This window comes from Gossypium hirsutum, chromosome D13 (genome assembly GCF_007990345.1).
Source record: "Gossypium hirsutum isolate 1008001.06 chromosome D13, Gossypium_hirsutum_v2.1, whole genome shotgun sequence".
In the NCBI taxonomy this organism is placed as follows: Eukaryota; Viridiplantae; Streptophyta; class Magnoliopsida; order Malvales; family Malvaceae; genus Gossypium; species Gossypium hirsutum.
Window position 1 is genome coordinate 253,920 of NC_053449.1, and position 15,380 is coordinate 269,299.

At 35.9% G+C, this 15,380-nt stretch overlaps 3 protein-coding genes across 3 annotated transcripts; all 3 read right to left on the reverse strand.

Moving 5' to 3' along the window:
- Positions 1 to 3,406: 3,406 nt before the first annotated feature.
- Positions 3,407 to 4,639, reverse strand: LOC107935507 (UPF0481 protein At3g47200). The gene is made up of 2 exons (XM_041109770.1): positions 4,282 to 4,639; positions 3,407 to 4,212 (listed from the first exon to the last, which is right to left on the reverse strand). The coding sequence occupies exons 1-2, from the start codon at positions 4,637 to 4,639 to the stop codon at positions 3,407 to 3,409; spliced, it is 1,164 nt and encodes a 387-aa protein (XP_040965704.1).
- Positions 4,640 to 6,797: 2,158 nt separating this feature from the next.
- On the reverse strand, positions 6,798 to 8,854 carry LOC107935548 (lycopene beta cyclase, chloroplastic/chromoplastic). The gene has a single exon (XM_016868177.2). The coding sequence runs from the start codon at positions 8,457 to 8,459 to the stop codon at positions 6,966 to 6,968; it is 1,494 nt and encodes a 497-aa protein (XP_016723666.2). The 5' UTR covers positions 8,460 to 8,854; the 3' UTR covers positions 6,798 to 6,965.
- An 877-nt stretch (positions 8,855 to 9,731) lies between these two features.
- LOC107935538 (triacylglycerol lipase SDP1) lies at positions 9,732 to 13,746 on the reverse strand. The gene is given in 4 exon segments (XM_016868155.2): positions 9,732 to 10,820; positions 10,823 to 10,880; positions 11,014 to 11,157; positions 11,319 to 13,746. Coding segments are annotated over 4 exon segments (2,538 nt in total). The 5' UTR covers positions 12,738 to 13,746; the 3' UTR covers positions 9,732 to 9,903.
- Between the last annotated feature and the right edge of the window lie 1,634 nt (positions 13,747 to 15,380).

The following is a 15,380-nucleotide window of genomic DNA, read 5'->3' on the forward strand; positions in this document are numbered from 1 at the left end:
AGGTGAATTCAATGAGTTCTGCAAAAATGAAGGAATAGTGAGACACCGCACTGTTCGTCGAACACCACAACAAAATGGAGTTGCAGAACGCATGAATAGAACTCTCTTGGAGCGAGCTCGTTGCATGCGATCAAATGCTGGGCTCGGTGAAGAATTTTGGGCTGAAGCTGTTAATACTGCTTGTTATTTGGTTAACAGATCTCCGTCAACAGCTATTGAGCTAAAGACTCCTGAGGAAGTATGGTCTGGTTCTCCTGCTGATTACTCTGGTTTAAGAGTGTTTGGCTGCCCTGCGTATGCTCATGTAAATGAGGGAAAACTCAAACCGAGGGCGAAGAAATGCATATTTCTTGGATACGGCCAAGGGGTGAAAGGATACAGGTTGTGGTGTCCTGATCCGGTTTCGTCCAAGTTCATCATCAGCAGAGATGTGACTTTTGATGAGTCATCCATGCTTCGATCCACCACAAATTCCCGGGAAAAGGAGGAGTCAGATAGAATGGGAGATCACGGTGTTGAGAAGCAGGTGGAGTGTCAGGTGGACGCTCCAATTCCTACGGAAGGTACTTCAGTCCAGGATGATCAAGTTGAGGTGCAAGATTCCGATGAAGATGAGTCACCTCAAGAAAAACCATATAGCATTGCCACTGGAAGAACGAAGAGACAAATCAAACCAAATCCGCGTTACGCTAATCTGGTGTCTTTCGCGCTCAGTGTGGCGGAGTCCATTGGTATAGAACCTTCCAGTTATAATGAGGCTGTCACGTGTGATGAGTCGGCACAGTGGGCAATTGCTATGAGTGAGGAGATAGAATCTCTTCACAAGAACCATACTTGGGAGTTGGTTAAGCCGCCAAGTAACCAGAAGATAGTTGGTTGCAAATGGGTCTTCAAGAAAAAGGAAGGCATCCTAGGGGTTGAAGCAACTAGATTCAAGGCACGATTGGTTGCTAAAGGCTTCACTCAGAAAGAGGGGATTGACTACAATGAAGTTTTCTCCCCAGTCGTAAAGCATTCTTCCATTCGTGTATTACTTGCCATGGTGGCCAAGTCTGATCTAGAACTTGAGCAGCTTGACGTAAAAACGGCGTTCTTGCATGGTGAGCTCGAGGAAACAATCTACATGCGTCAACCAGAGGGTTTTACAGTTCCTGGTAAAGAAGACCATGTCTGTCTATTAAAGAAGTCTTTATATGGATTGAAACAATCCCCAAGGCAGTGGTACAAGCGGTTTGATAGCTTCATGATTCAGCATGGTTACACAAGATGTGACTATGATGCTTGTGTCTATCATCGGAAGCTCTCAGATGGTTCGCACATTTATTTGTTGCTGTATGTTGATGACATGTTAATTGCTTCCAAAAACATGTCGGAAATCAACAAGTTAAAGTCGCAGTTGAGTGGTGAGTTCGAGATGAAGGATCTGGGTGCTGCCAAGAAAATTTTGGGCATGGATATTCACAGAGATCGCAAGGCGGGCAAGCTTCGTGTGTCGCAGAAGAACTACATTGAAAAGGTTCTTCAACGCTTCGGCATGGATAAAGCGAAAACTGTGAGTACTCCGTTGGCACCACATTTCAAACTCTCTGCAGAGTTGTCACCACAATCTGATGAAGAAAAGCAGCAAATGTCTCACATTCCATACTCGAGTGCAGTTGGAAGCGTGATGTATGCAATGGTTTGCACTCGTCCAGACATTTCACATGCAGTTAGTGTGGTCAGCAGATACATGAGTTGTCCTGGCAAGGAACACTGGCAGGCCGTGAAATGGATTCTCAGGTACTTGAGAGGTTCTGCAGATTTATGCTTGGTATATGATCAGAGTGACTGCACTAGCAGTGTCACGGGCTATGTGGACTCTGATTATGCTGGAGATCTGGACAAAAGAAGATCTCTGACGGGTTATGTTTTCACTTATTCTGGAGGAGCCATTAGTTGGAAAGCTGTGTTACAGTCTACCGTAGCCTTATCTACGACTGAGGCGGAATATATGGCGTTAGCAGAAGCAGTGAAAGAAGCATTGTGGATGAAAGGTCTAGTAAGCAGTTTGGGTTTACAACAGGATTTCACTGTTGTATTTTGCGATAGCCAGAGTGCCATACATCTGACTAAAAATCAGATGTTTCATGAACGGACCAAACACATTGATGTCAGATATCATTTTGTTCGGGAACATGTTACGCAAGGTGACATTGTTATCAGCAAGGTTGCTACCGAGAAGAATCCTGCAGATATGTTAACTAAGGTGATCCCTGCATATAAGTTCAAGCATTGCTTGGACTTGATAGGTATTCGGGATTGATTAGCGCCAGAGAGGCGTTTGGAAGAGGTGATCCAGTTCGAGGAATTCACTATGATGTTCAGCTTGGTAAATTTCAAGCCAAGGTGGAGATTTGTTAAGAAATGGCTTAAAATTGGTAGTGGATTGTTGTTGTTGGTAGTGGGTTGTTGGTGGTAGTGGATTAGTGGATGGTTGTTGGTGTCCATTTTCAACCACAAATCTTTGCCAAAGTTTTGGACAATTATGTCCTTGAACTCTCTTATAAATAGAGAGGTTCATTAGCCATATTAATCATCCCAAACCAAGAGAGAGCAAAGCTTGTTCTTTGAAAGCTAGGATTTTAGCTTTCGGGTTTTCTATAGGGGTTGAGAGTTGTGAGGTTCTCGGGTTGTGTCTTGAGTGTAAAACACTTGTAATCTTCATCTTGTTATAGTGAAATTTCTTTTCGCCTCTGCCCGTGGACGTAGGCATTAAAGCCGAACCACGTAAATCCTTGTGTTCACTTTATTTTTCGTTCCGGTCAATTTACTTGTAGTCATATCGGAGTTCTCGAAACGATCCTTTCCGCAACAGAATATTACTTCCAATTGGAATAAAATTAAATTTAGATTATAAAAAAATATGTCAATCTGCTTTTTAACTACCTTTGATTCTTTTCTTAGCCATGAAAAACAAAGGAGAAATGGGTATGAGAATTAATATTACCAAAGATACTAAACTTGACATTCAAGCTAAACTTTATAACAATAATCCGATGAAAAACTAAAAACACTAATATTTATTACTTTGTAAAAGTAAGAAATTGTTTATAAGTTGAAACCCAATTGAGAGGTGATATCGACTTAATCAACTCTTTTAAATATGATATAATATTATAAAATCATTTATAAATTAATTCATGCATTATTAATGAATGAAATGAAGCCATCAAGACCAAGATTTGTTTATTGAGATACACAATCTGAAACCAAACAACTCCGTAAGACGATCATAAACCAAAGTGGAAAATGTGGCACAATGCTGGCCAAAAATGGAGACAAGACAGGATATAGTATGCTATTAATAAAAATAGAATATTACAGAAACAAAAACAGAGGATTGAAAGCACACTTTGTAAGACTGATTTCAAGGAGAGCTCTTCTGTGGTAACGAGAAATATGCCTGAATAGCAGAGAAATAAGCCTGAAATGCAAGGAAAGTCCATGGCCTACTAAAATGGGTGTAATAAGCTTTAGCCAAGGCAGCCGTCCATGGATTAGTACGGTACTTATGAATGTCCTCTGTAACCTTAAAGTACCTTTTTTGGTCCGGCACCAAATCCCTGCTCATTTTATTAAAAAGCTCAGCCACTTCTTGGTCACTCCCCAAATAATTATGCAGCACGCCACTAACTCGCAGCTCCTTAACATCATCTGCTGAACCAATAAGAGAGTCCATGAAACATAAGTACGATGTGACCTCGAACTTATTCTTGAAATCCGGACACATCTCTAAAGCTACCAAGTTCAAGAACTTGGAAGCCATCGAATCGTCCACCAACAAGCGCGGGATCATCAGTTTCCCCAAGTAGTTGCAATAAAAGGAGATGTTCTTGAGGTTGTTCGTCGTGCTCGGCTTCACGTGTATCCCCGATTCTTTAAGTTCCTTTAGCCTTCGAAACGTTCTCCTACGTTTGCGGCTGTCTCCGCAATACAAAAGCTTCCGACCCATCACGCTACTGTCTCTCTTCATTTCGTCCCCAGTCAGGGGTTGGTTACGAAACCGCTCCAAAAGATGCGCATAATCTTTATTATCATCTACATGTTTGCTCTCCTGCTCTATGTTTGTCATAAGGTTCTGAACTATGAACTCTGTGATTGATTGTTCCCATATTTGGGGATCTTTGGCTGAGCAAATCAATATCTTAAGCAGCTTGTAAGGAAGTCGGTTTTCTAGCAAAAACAAATCAACTTATGCAAATACCAAAAGATCTTCTTTTGTATTCAACTTATCAAACTTACCTTCCACAACGTAACTTACCGCACACAACACGGCACAACCGTCTACGAACAACATCCAAGCTAGCTTTTCATCGTCATAAGCAGCAATGTCCTCCCGGTTATAACACTTCCTCAAATCACCTATCTCTGCCCTGACTCTGTAGAACAGTTCTTGATCATCAGTATACCCGTTAACATGCGCGAAGCGAGCAGCAAATCTAAGCTTGGGCCTTGGACTGCTCGGAGCACATGAACTTGGTTTACCGTGATGCAAAGGACTGAGGGCAACCAGCCTCGGTTCGAACATTTCTTGAAATCGGCCTTCGTGTTGAGTAAGAGTGGTGAAACTCTTTGTATTAATGGTTTGGCTCCTTGCCATGAACCTTGTAGTGGTCCCTGGTTTTGGACTTCATACAGGGCTGACTTAAATGCATCCCTCTTTTCCTCGATGAAATCCCATGGCACTGCCTCAGGCATTTGAATAATTGTATGCCTTGGTTGGTCATTTACAAAGATGAGTAAGTAGGTTTGTAGATATGACTCCAAGTAGTTGAATTTTAAGGTTTATAGTACTGCTCATAGATAGCAGCTTGGTTTACCTTTGAATTCATCCCATCACCTTTGTACTTTTTATGGTAACAAGTATGGTATTGTTAAGACTTCATCCATGAAATATATTATAGTGAATATATTTGTTTAAGAATTATTATTTGTCAAAGCTTGAATCTCCACTTAAAACGGGGGAGGATTTAAACAAAAGTATAAGACCCTAAAATTGAGTTTGAACAAAAAAAAATTCACTTAAAATATAGTTTAAGCTTGAGTTTTACTATTTAAGGAAGCTTCGCCCAACCAAACTTATATACTTTGAATGCATTAAATATAAATCCTTATCTATAGCTAATTTGATATGAATATATCTTTCTTTTTTTCTTTTGAAATGTCCCATTAATCCTTATTAGCCTTTTCTTTTATTATATTTTAAAAGAAATTTATCTTTTACTTTTTAGTAATTTATACTATTTTCATTTTATTATTATTTTTAAAAATATCTATTATTTTCACTCATATTCTTACTCAGATGTGCAAGTTAAGTGTATTCATCATATTCTTTACTAAGACGCCACGTTTAGCTTATTTTCCTTTTGTTTTTCATTGTTTAAAACAAGTTTATGCTGCAATGATTTCTTTTTATTAAAATAATGTTTCTTTACCTTTACCATCATTTAATTTATTTTACCAATAAAGGTTGAATGCACCAAAAAAGACACATTACACTCCTAATAAAAAAATAGGATTCAAACCTCGAAAATAACTTTATTCAGAAGGATAAACACAAATTCTAAACATGTATCATCGCATATATTATGACTAAAATAGTTGAGTTTCAATATAATATTTATTTGAAATGTATAAATTTTGCATAATGTTTTTCAAGCTCACTATTAAATACGCATTCAAATAATCTTGGATTTTTGAATGTTTCTATTTTTATATTAACATGTTAATGGCAAAAAAAAGATAAATTTAAATAATTAAATGATCATCTTGTAACTTCTAATAATTGACTAAAAAAATTACTAACAGTTAAGTTACTACTAGTATAATTTACCCTTAAACGAAAGTAAATTTAACTGCAATTCCCACTAGAAGTGATCATAGGTTGGGTCTTAACAAAATTTTAAGCTCATTTTCCAGGCTTGAGCCCGAGCCGATCCAAAAAATGAACCTAAAATTTTACCTAAGTCCAGCCCGAATAAAAATGTTAAAACTCGAGCCTAGCCCGACTCGTATTAAATTTTTTATATTATTATTTTTATATTAAAACAAAATTTAAAAATATAATACATTAAACACACTAAAAATATTAAAATAAATATTTACCAACAAATTAAAAGTAAATTAAAAAAAGTATTTATACTTGAATAATTCTATCGTGTAACTTAATAAGTAAATATTTCTAAAATAGTAACAAAATTAATAATAAAACAAGAGTTATATAATATCCAAACAATAATAATATTACGAAAAAAAACATAAAAACAACCGTAAAAAGCAGCAAATTTTGTTTTTTTTTTTTGCAAATTTAGACCCAAGTCAAAAAAAGTTTACCCAATGCCTAACCTATTTAGAAAATAAACGTTGCTTTTTTGTTAAAGCTCAATTTTTTTGGCCTATATTTTCATTCAACCCTTCTCAATTTTCGAAGAGACCTCCAAATCAGGTGACCCGACTCATTATCATGTCTAACTCCCACTAAATGAAAACAAGGTAAGTAAACAAGAAATTTCCCATATTGCCAACTGCTTACTTTAATTATAATACACTATGCCTTATGTTAGTCGGACACCAGTGTAAGAGTCAAATACGAGTATATTAACTTTTTCCAAGTTTGTCCACAAATCTGGAATATCCTTGCCTAAAACCTTTATCCAAATATGCGTTGGACATGGGTGTAAACACGAATACTTCAAGGAAAATCATGATACATTCCTTTAATGAATAGCCATTGAAGACCTGTAAATATATGGATAAGATTTGGAGTAAAATGCAGTAGTCCGCTTGATAGAACAAACATGTTTGTGTACATGAATGAAGAATAAATTACAGTGTTCTTTCATTCTCATAATTCAACCATATAATGATATGCAACCCCATCAACAAACTAAAAGCATGCAATATAAATGGATTACCTTTTGATCATCTTACTCTCTATCCTTCACTAAATTATTGATCATGTTGACCAAAGGAACAGTTCCCTTACCCATAATCTCTAACCTAGAGGTATTAGAGGCATGATAGAACAGTGATAGCCCAAAAGTTATGAGTTCTGGGAGAAACAACCTAGATGACAAGAATCCATGCCAATAATGAGGTTCCAAATCGAAAAATGCATCAAAAAACCTTCTCGTTGCTGGTAAATCGAGCTTAAGTAGAATATCCATCCCGAAACAGAAGAATTCCCTTTGTCTCCTTCTTTGTATTGGCCATAAATCTCTCCATACTTCAGTAGACAATTTGTCTCCCATCAAGTTCTTTCCCGGATCAAGGCACCGGACGATAGCATCCGCAACGATCGGAGCAGCTGCTAGTGTTCTTGCAACCATGTAACCCGTCGACGGGTGCACCATTCCCGCTGTTCCGCCAATTCCCACAACTCTTTGGGGTAAAACCGGAAGGGGACCGCCCATTGGAATGACGCAATGCTCGTCCTCTTCAATGCTCTTAACTTTTATTCCTAGGTGCTTTAACCTAGCTACCATTCTTTCCTTGATATCATCCATAGGCACGCCTGGTCGAGCAACTAGAGAAGTTTCCTCGAGAAATATTCGGTTTGACGAGAAGGGCATTGCATAAAGAAACGTGGGAATTCTACTATTTCTCTCCTTTAACTCCTTACTATCGGAAAGATGCGAATCTCTCCAATCCATAAAAACCATCTTTTCAACATCAAAAGGATGTTCTTCAACCTCAGCTAAAATTCCATAAGCCATCTGATGCCCCGGATTATACGGCTTATCATATTGAACAAGACACCTCGAAAATCCAGTAGCATCAAGAACAACAGTAGCTTGAACCGTAACACCATCATTACAAACCAATAAAGACTTTGATTCCTCATGAATAACCTTAATAACCTTTGCTTGATGGAATTTCACACCATTAGATATACACTTTAGCAACATTTTCGACTTAAGCTGTTTCCTATTAACCCTTCCATAAGGTCTATCAAGATCTTTCTTTTTTCCATCATCAATATACACAACAGCACCAGACCAGGTTGTATCAAGACAATCAAGCAAATCCATAGCTTCAAATTCATCAACCCAAACACCATAATTATTAGGCCAAATCAATTTTGGTGATGGATCAATTGAACACACTGAAAGTCCTGCTTGTGAAACTTGTTGAGCAACAGCTAAACCAGCAGGACCACCACCAACAACAGCTAAATCCACAACAGCACCTTTTGATGGATCAAACATGGGAAGTTCATATTCTAAATTTTCCTTTTTAGTTTCAGGGACTAACTCTAAAAGAGCACTGCTACTTGCCTTAACCTTAACACAACCATTAGGGACTCTTCTTTTCTTAGGACCAAACTTAACTTCTTGGTGGGTTTTACAAGCTTTTTCTGAAAACCCGTGGAGTAAAACTGAAAATTCAAGCTTGCTATGTGTTCTAAGTAAAGTATCCATGGAAATTTCAATAAAGGGTCTTTTAATACCTACTCCAAAACCAAACTTGGATCTTCAAAAAAAAAAAGCTTTACCATAAAAAGTTTAGCCTTTTAATAATCCCCAACTCAGAAAATCAATTGCATCCAAGGATTTGAAACATAACAAGCCATTAACACTTGTAAGCATTGAAAAAATAGTGAAGACTAAAAGAGAAGAAACTCACCAAGACATGGAAATGAAGTTGAGAAATGGAGAGAAAATTTGGGGGTATGGGGCTCATTGATGGAGCTTTCACAAAAACAAGAGATATATGTGGCAAAAGGTAAAGCCTGTGTGGTCTGCCCTGAACGACAAAGGGGACTGTAGATTTTTTTTTCTTTTTTTTGGGTGTTTTTCCTAGAACGATAAATAAATATAGAGACTTAAATTGGCAGAATAATTAGATAAGTATAGCACTTGTACATATTTTAAATAAAAGTAATAATAAAATAATTAATTTACTCTTTAATTTAACTTATAAACACTAATTTATTATTTTTTGAGTAAATAAAAAAAATCATTTCAGAAAGTGGGGACAGGCCAGCAGCCCAGCACCAAGTTCATCTGCAGTATTAACAGTGGTTTAGTTTTATGGATGGATGTATATCCACGTGTCCATATAAATCCAACACTACCAATTTCTTCTTTTTTGGAACTAAAAAAGATTTTAATATCCAAAATATTTAGGGAAAAGAGGGGACTCACCGTCCTAACATGTGGAATTTCTCTTTTAAGACTTTTTTATAATTTATACAATTTTACATTAATAAAAGTAAAATTAATTATATTTTGATTCTGAAAAAATTTTAAATTAATTTTTAAATAGTTATAAAAATACAAACTATTAGAATAAAGAAATTATATTTTTATTAAAAATATATAATTTAATTTCAGTTCCTTTAAAAAAAATTTCTAACATTATCCGTGAAAATTTTAAATTTCATAAGTAAAATTAAAAAATTAACAAGTATATATATATTGCAAAAAATATATTTTTCAAAAATTATAATTATTTTCAAGTAAATAATTATCTTTTAAAAAATGGAAGTTCTTTTAAGGAATATGGGTAGTTATAAAAAAATGAGAAATTATTTTAAAAAATAGATAAATTTTGGAGGGCAAATTTTCAAAAAAGAATAAATACTCTGAATTTATTATTATTGAGAAATGTGATAAAAATACACAAAATAAATATGTCATTAGTTTAATAAACTATTGATAATGTTTAATAAACAGGAATTAGCACAAAAGTAATAGAAACAAATAGTGATAATATTTATGTCATACAAAAAATTACAAATAGTAAATAAAAAAATTTAATCAATCATGGTAAATGTTTTACTAGCAATGAATACCCTTTTTTAAAGCAGGGACCAATTTGTTGCCACCCAAAAATTTGGGTCATTAGGTTAATCTTAAAAACTTAGGCATCTACAACACCACCCTGATTATCATCATCACGAGCACTTCGGGTCAGATTATCGGTTGCAACCGTCTCATTTACTGCACCGGCATCATCGTCGCCACATTCAGATGCGGAGCTATCGTCCTTCTCTGGACACTCCAGCTGCACACATTCAGCTACTTCAGTACTACAATTATCTGAATCAGGGCTTCGACTTGACTGTGCCAAGTCAGCTTTCTTCACCACGTTGAGCATAAGTCCATTAATGACCTTTTCAGGTTGTAAGAGATCACCTTCAGTGACCATAATGCTAGAACCGTTAACAGGCGGTCTGTTCCCGAAATCCCTTTGATCAAACTCGTATTCTGAACCTCTATCTGATTTCATCATCCTCGGGCTGTGACTAAAAGAATCCCCGCCGCATATCTGAAATCCAGGAGAACTAGGATGAGCCATTAGACCTTTGTTCACTTCAGCTTCAGCGTCTAGATTTTGGACAAAGTCAATGAACAGATTTGCGGAACTCGTCCTCATCAACGGACCACCAGATCTTGTCCAAGAATGTAAGTCTACACCTTCTGATTCACTATCACTTCCATCATAGGCACTGCGATGGGCTCGTAAATTCCTAGCAGGTGGTGGTATTCCCGAAGAACTGCCTACTCCGTGATGCAAAGACGAAGTAACATCTGTGAGAAGGTCTTCTTCGAGGGAGCCTGATGAGTTTTCTCTTGCAATGCAATTCCAAGACGGGATTCTCTTCGAAGCACTGAATTTGGTTGTGTTGGCAAGACCATGAGATGAAGCGGCAGCAGCTCTGTCGGCACTCCGTTTAAGCCTACGCATGTGGTTAAGAATTGCAACACACTCATCGAGGGCAAGCTCGATGCCGCAATTTGCTTTCATAGCCGACAGCTTCTCCCAAGTGCATCTTCTCCTTGGTTGGCTGCCTTTTGAAGCTCCACAAGAGTTGGGTTTTGTAGAATTTTCAAGTACTGTTAATAGTTAAAAACAGCATAGATAGAGTCAGACAAGGTTTGAACGGAACTAAACCCGAGTGCTCAAGCTTTCACCAATTTTTAATCTGAATGTAACCAAAGATAAGCCTAAAAATGATTTTGAACATACCTGAGAAACTGTGGCTGGCATAACAACGGTAATATCACCCTCCCAATCTTGAGCAAATATCTTGGCAAGTCCCCCCATACGAAACCCCAGTTCGAGTATTTGGCTACATCTATGTTTAACTTCCATCTCGGTTAGGTGCGCAAACTACAATTTAAAACAATAAAACTAGTTCATTTCATCATTCAAATAATAAGACAAGTAAACAGACAAGGGCATCATAACAACAACTACCAAGATCGTAATATGGTTTAAATACACCCACAAACATAAACCAAGATCATAAGTGTTAACCAATATAAACATACCTTTGCCGCGAAGTTACCACCATGGGCTCGAACAAACTCCTTTACCCTCAAAAATGGAATGATATGAGGGTTTGCTTGACTCACAATGAAATGATTGACATTGAACAGCTCCTTAAGTTGCATCATAGGTAAATCGACCTCCAAGCTACCATCCCTCCATCGACGAGCAGTTGCACTAGAACCCTCCTCGGGATCCAAATTAAAGGGAGGATGGTAAGGAACAAGTTCCCCACTCCTATCTTTCGCCATTAGTTCCTGAGCTTCAAAAAGGCCAGGAAAAGCACAAGAAGCGCTTACGGCGCTCCATATAACAACATGAGGTGAAGTCAAGTAATTTAGGCATCGAGGTGGCTCATGTTTCCTTGGTGAGCAAACTGTTATTCCTAGTACTCGACCAGTCATATCATAAGCCTCTTGAAATGTAAGATTACTTGTAAGATGTCTTAACATCCATTGCATGTGTCTGATCTCATGAACAGCCCCTTGTCTCATGACTCTCCTAACAACTGCAAATATTCCACCCAGTTGATCATAAAACTGCAACGACCGCCAAGAGTCTTCGAAGAAGCTTTGCAGCTCGGGCCATGACCTTGTACCAACAATAGCACACATAATGGATCCTACACTCGAACCAGCGATTATCCTCGGTAAAAGCTTATGCTCTACTAGTGTTTTAACTACACCAATATGAAATGCTCCAAGAGAAGCACCCCCACTTAAAAGCAACGCCGTTCTACCAAATGCATGCCTTGTTTCATGCATAAAAGCAAGCTTCTCTTCCAAGGAAAGCTCCTCTGAATCAGAGTCGCAAACCATTCTCAACTGAGTGGAGACCTCATCAATGTAATCCTTGATGAGTTTAGGCACATGAAGCCTTCCTTGATGAAGCTCAGGATTACACATATTACCAAGATTTCTAATAAGATCAGCTCTCATACAAAAGATAATATCCCTAAGAGATCCATCTTGGCGACGACGCCGAAGCTCTTGAATCTTGTTTCTCACAAGTTCCTCATCATAAAGATTTGATTCATTCATCTTCGGTGTTTCTTTATCAAGCATCTTAGCAGCATGAGCCCATTCTTCATATGTCAATGCAGTTCTCATCATATTTCTCCAAAATTTCCTTCTATAAGCCATCTCAGCCCTCAACTTTACATTCGTGTACCGTTTCACCAAAAAAGCAATAATAGTCACCAATGCTAATATCCCTTGAGGATTCCGGGGATGCAACCATGATATCAACGGTGAAACCAAGTTCTTACATCTATAGAATAAATCCACCAATACATGAAAAATTTGATGCCTGAAATGTGCCATTGACTTACACAACAGGATCCTAAAAGCAATTGTACGACCAATGATCGTCGAAGGACCAATCGAAAATGAATCAACACTGGCCTCATTAGTTATATCCATAGCTAGTTTCTAATAGGGAATGAAAGCAAACAGTATTGGCTTTGTTTTTGCACCAAATAACAGAAAAATACAAAAAGGCACTAATGGATTTGTTCACCAATTTGAATTCAGAAACACTAAAGATAAATGAGAAACTGGTCCTATAACCCTAAATTCACCTCCTTCCTTTTTCTTCAAATATATAGAAAATTAAGCGGATTAATATATATCCCAATTGAAAAGGAAAACAACCAAAATTTTCTATTTGAGATTAAAAGTTAGATAGTTTCCAACCTCGTTCAGCTCCTGAATTCCAACAAATTTCTGACTATCTACAAAAACCAAACAAGAACCCAAACTCTCTTAAAATCTACAAATTCAAATAAAAGAAAACCCAGATTCTAATTCCCATTAAACACACAAGAAACCAAGAACCTGTTCGGTTTTCCCTTTTTTTTCCACAAGAATCTAAACGAAACCCAAAAAAAGTCTCAAAGAAGACAATAATTATCACCAGTTAAAAAACCATGGGTTTTCCTTTGACAATTCCAAAAAGTTGGGGCAAATAGCTAACAAAGGAAAACCCAGGAAAAGAAAACCAGATACATCCCCCTCGAGTGCTAATATAATATGAAGGCCAGTAGGCTAAATATAAACATCCAAAAGCGAAATTATTGGGGGAAAAGGAAACTTTGGGATCTGTTAAAAGAGATAACGATGCCGATGTGAAGGAAGATTCTGGATAGAGAAAGAAGATTATATAAAAAAAACACAAAATAAAGGAGAAGATAAGATTCTGATCGTTGGGAAACTAACTTTCTATTTATAAAAAAAGCATGAAAGAAACAAAATTTTGAAAGAAAACTTTGGGTTGTGTTAAATTTTTAAAGTTTTAGCTACCATTTTGTGTAGCTTGGAGGGATGGGGTTTTTGTTGCTTTTGCTTGCAAGCAACAACTGCTTTGAATTTGTGAAGAGAATGAGAGTAGAATTCAAGATGCTAGCGAGGGGGGTTTGGCTTTCAATGTAAACAGATAAGTTCGTAATGAATTACGTCAGATTTTGGTGGCAACAAAAGGAACTTTTTCCTCGTGTTAGATTTGAATTCATGACTGTTGCCTTGTCTTTTTATCTCAAACCATATATTCAGACGCATATTTTGAATTCATGACTATGTTATTTGTTTAGATTTGAAGATTAGTTCGAAATTTAAAAGGATATGGATAAAAATATTAGACCAAAACAATGAGTTTGAGCGAAAAATTAGGTTCGTTTACAATATGGGTAGCTCGGGCTTAAACATTCGAGGCTCGAGCCCATTTTTAAGTTTATAATATTTTATATTATGTTAGTTTTATATGTTATATAATTTAAAACACATTAAAAAAATAAATATATATTCAATGTACTTTAATGTAAATATTAAAATAATATAATATAAATATTTTTAAAAAAATTTTAAAAATAATATGAACGAACTTAAAATGGACTTGAATTAGTTTTTTGTAAATATGGCTAGATTTGAGTAAAATTTTAATTGAATATTTCGAGTTAAACTGAACTTGAACAAATATAAAATATGTTAATATTATATTTAGACTCAACCTGAATCCAGTCCATCCTAACCCATGAACACCTTTATTTGAGTGATGTCTCTTCCATATTTGTTTGAGAGTGACACAAACTTGTCCAAACACTTTTATTTATTTAATGTAAGATTAATGTATTCAATTTATTACTTTCTTAGAGGTGAAAGTACGTATCAAATCTCTTTATTATAAAGATTAGATTAAAATAATTTTTTATTATTAAATAAATAAATTTAATTCTTGTACTATAAAAAATCAAATAAGATCAAATTAGAATGGAATTAATATTTATTATTTACAATCTAACTCCAAATAAAATATTTCATCTAATTTAATCTTATTTGATTATTTTTTTCTAGTAAAAAAATTAAATCAATTCATTTAATAGTAAATGGACTAATTTGATACAAAACGTATAATAGAGGGACTTATTGAAAAACAAGGAGGAGGTGATGCAATACAAGACAAGAAATGCGTATGGGGATGGTGAAGCGACGTAAGAGACCAAAAAAATAAACGTGGAGCATAATAATAAAATATAGCATTGCATAGAAGGTGGATATGAATAACAAGTAACCCAAACGTGGCATTAATGTCCCATTTCCCACCTTTCTTTCCATATAAAACTCGATGTTCATTCGAATAACGTTTTCTAATATAGGTAGCCATAAATATCATTATCATCTGCAGCAAGAAAACTTATTCGAGGAGCTGCAGTTTTCCCGATAAAAGATCCTTATACTATGAGTCAGATTGCATTAACAAGTTAATTAATATCCGTTAAATCAAAAGCAGATTAATCTTTTTATTAAAAATTTAATCTATTTCTACCATTAAAAACTGATCTGTGCATGTTAGCATGAGATACCACGAATAACTATCTGATTATTTTGCTAGCTACATTGATTTTTAACTGTAGAAATGGACAAAATTTTCAACCAAAAAAACGGTTTACTCTTTGATCTAATGTAAATGAAGAAAAATACAATCTGATTCCTAGTGCAGAGGCCTCCAAGATACATTTACTGATTTTCACACAAGTTTTTTTTAGCTTTTTTTTCCCTCAACAAATTGTA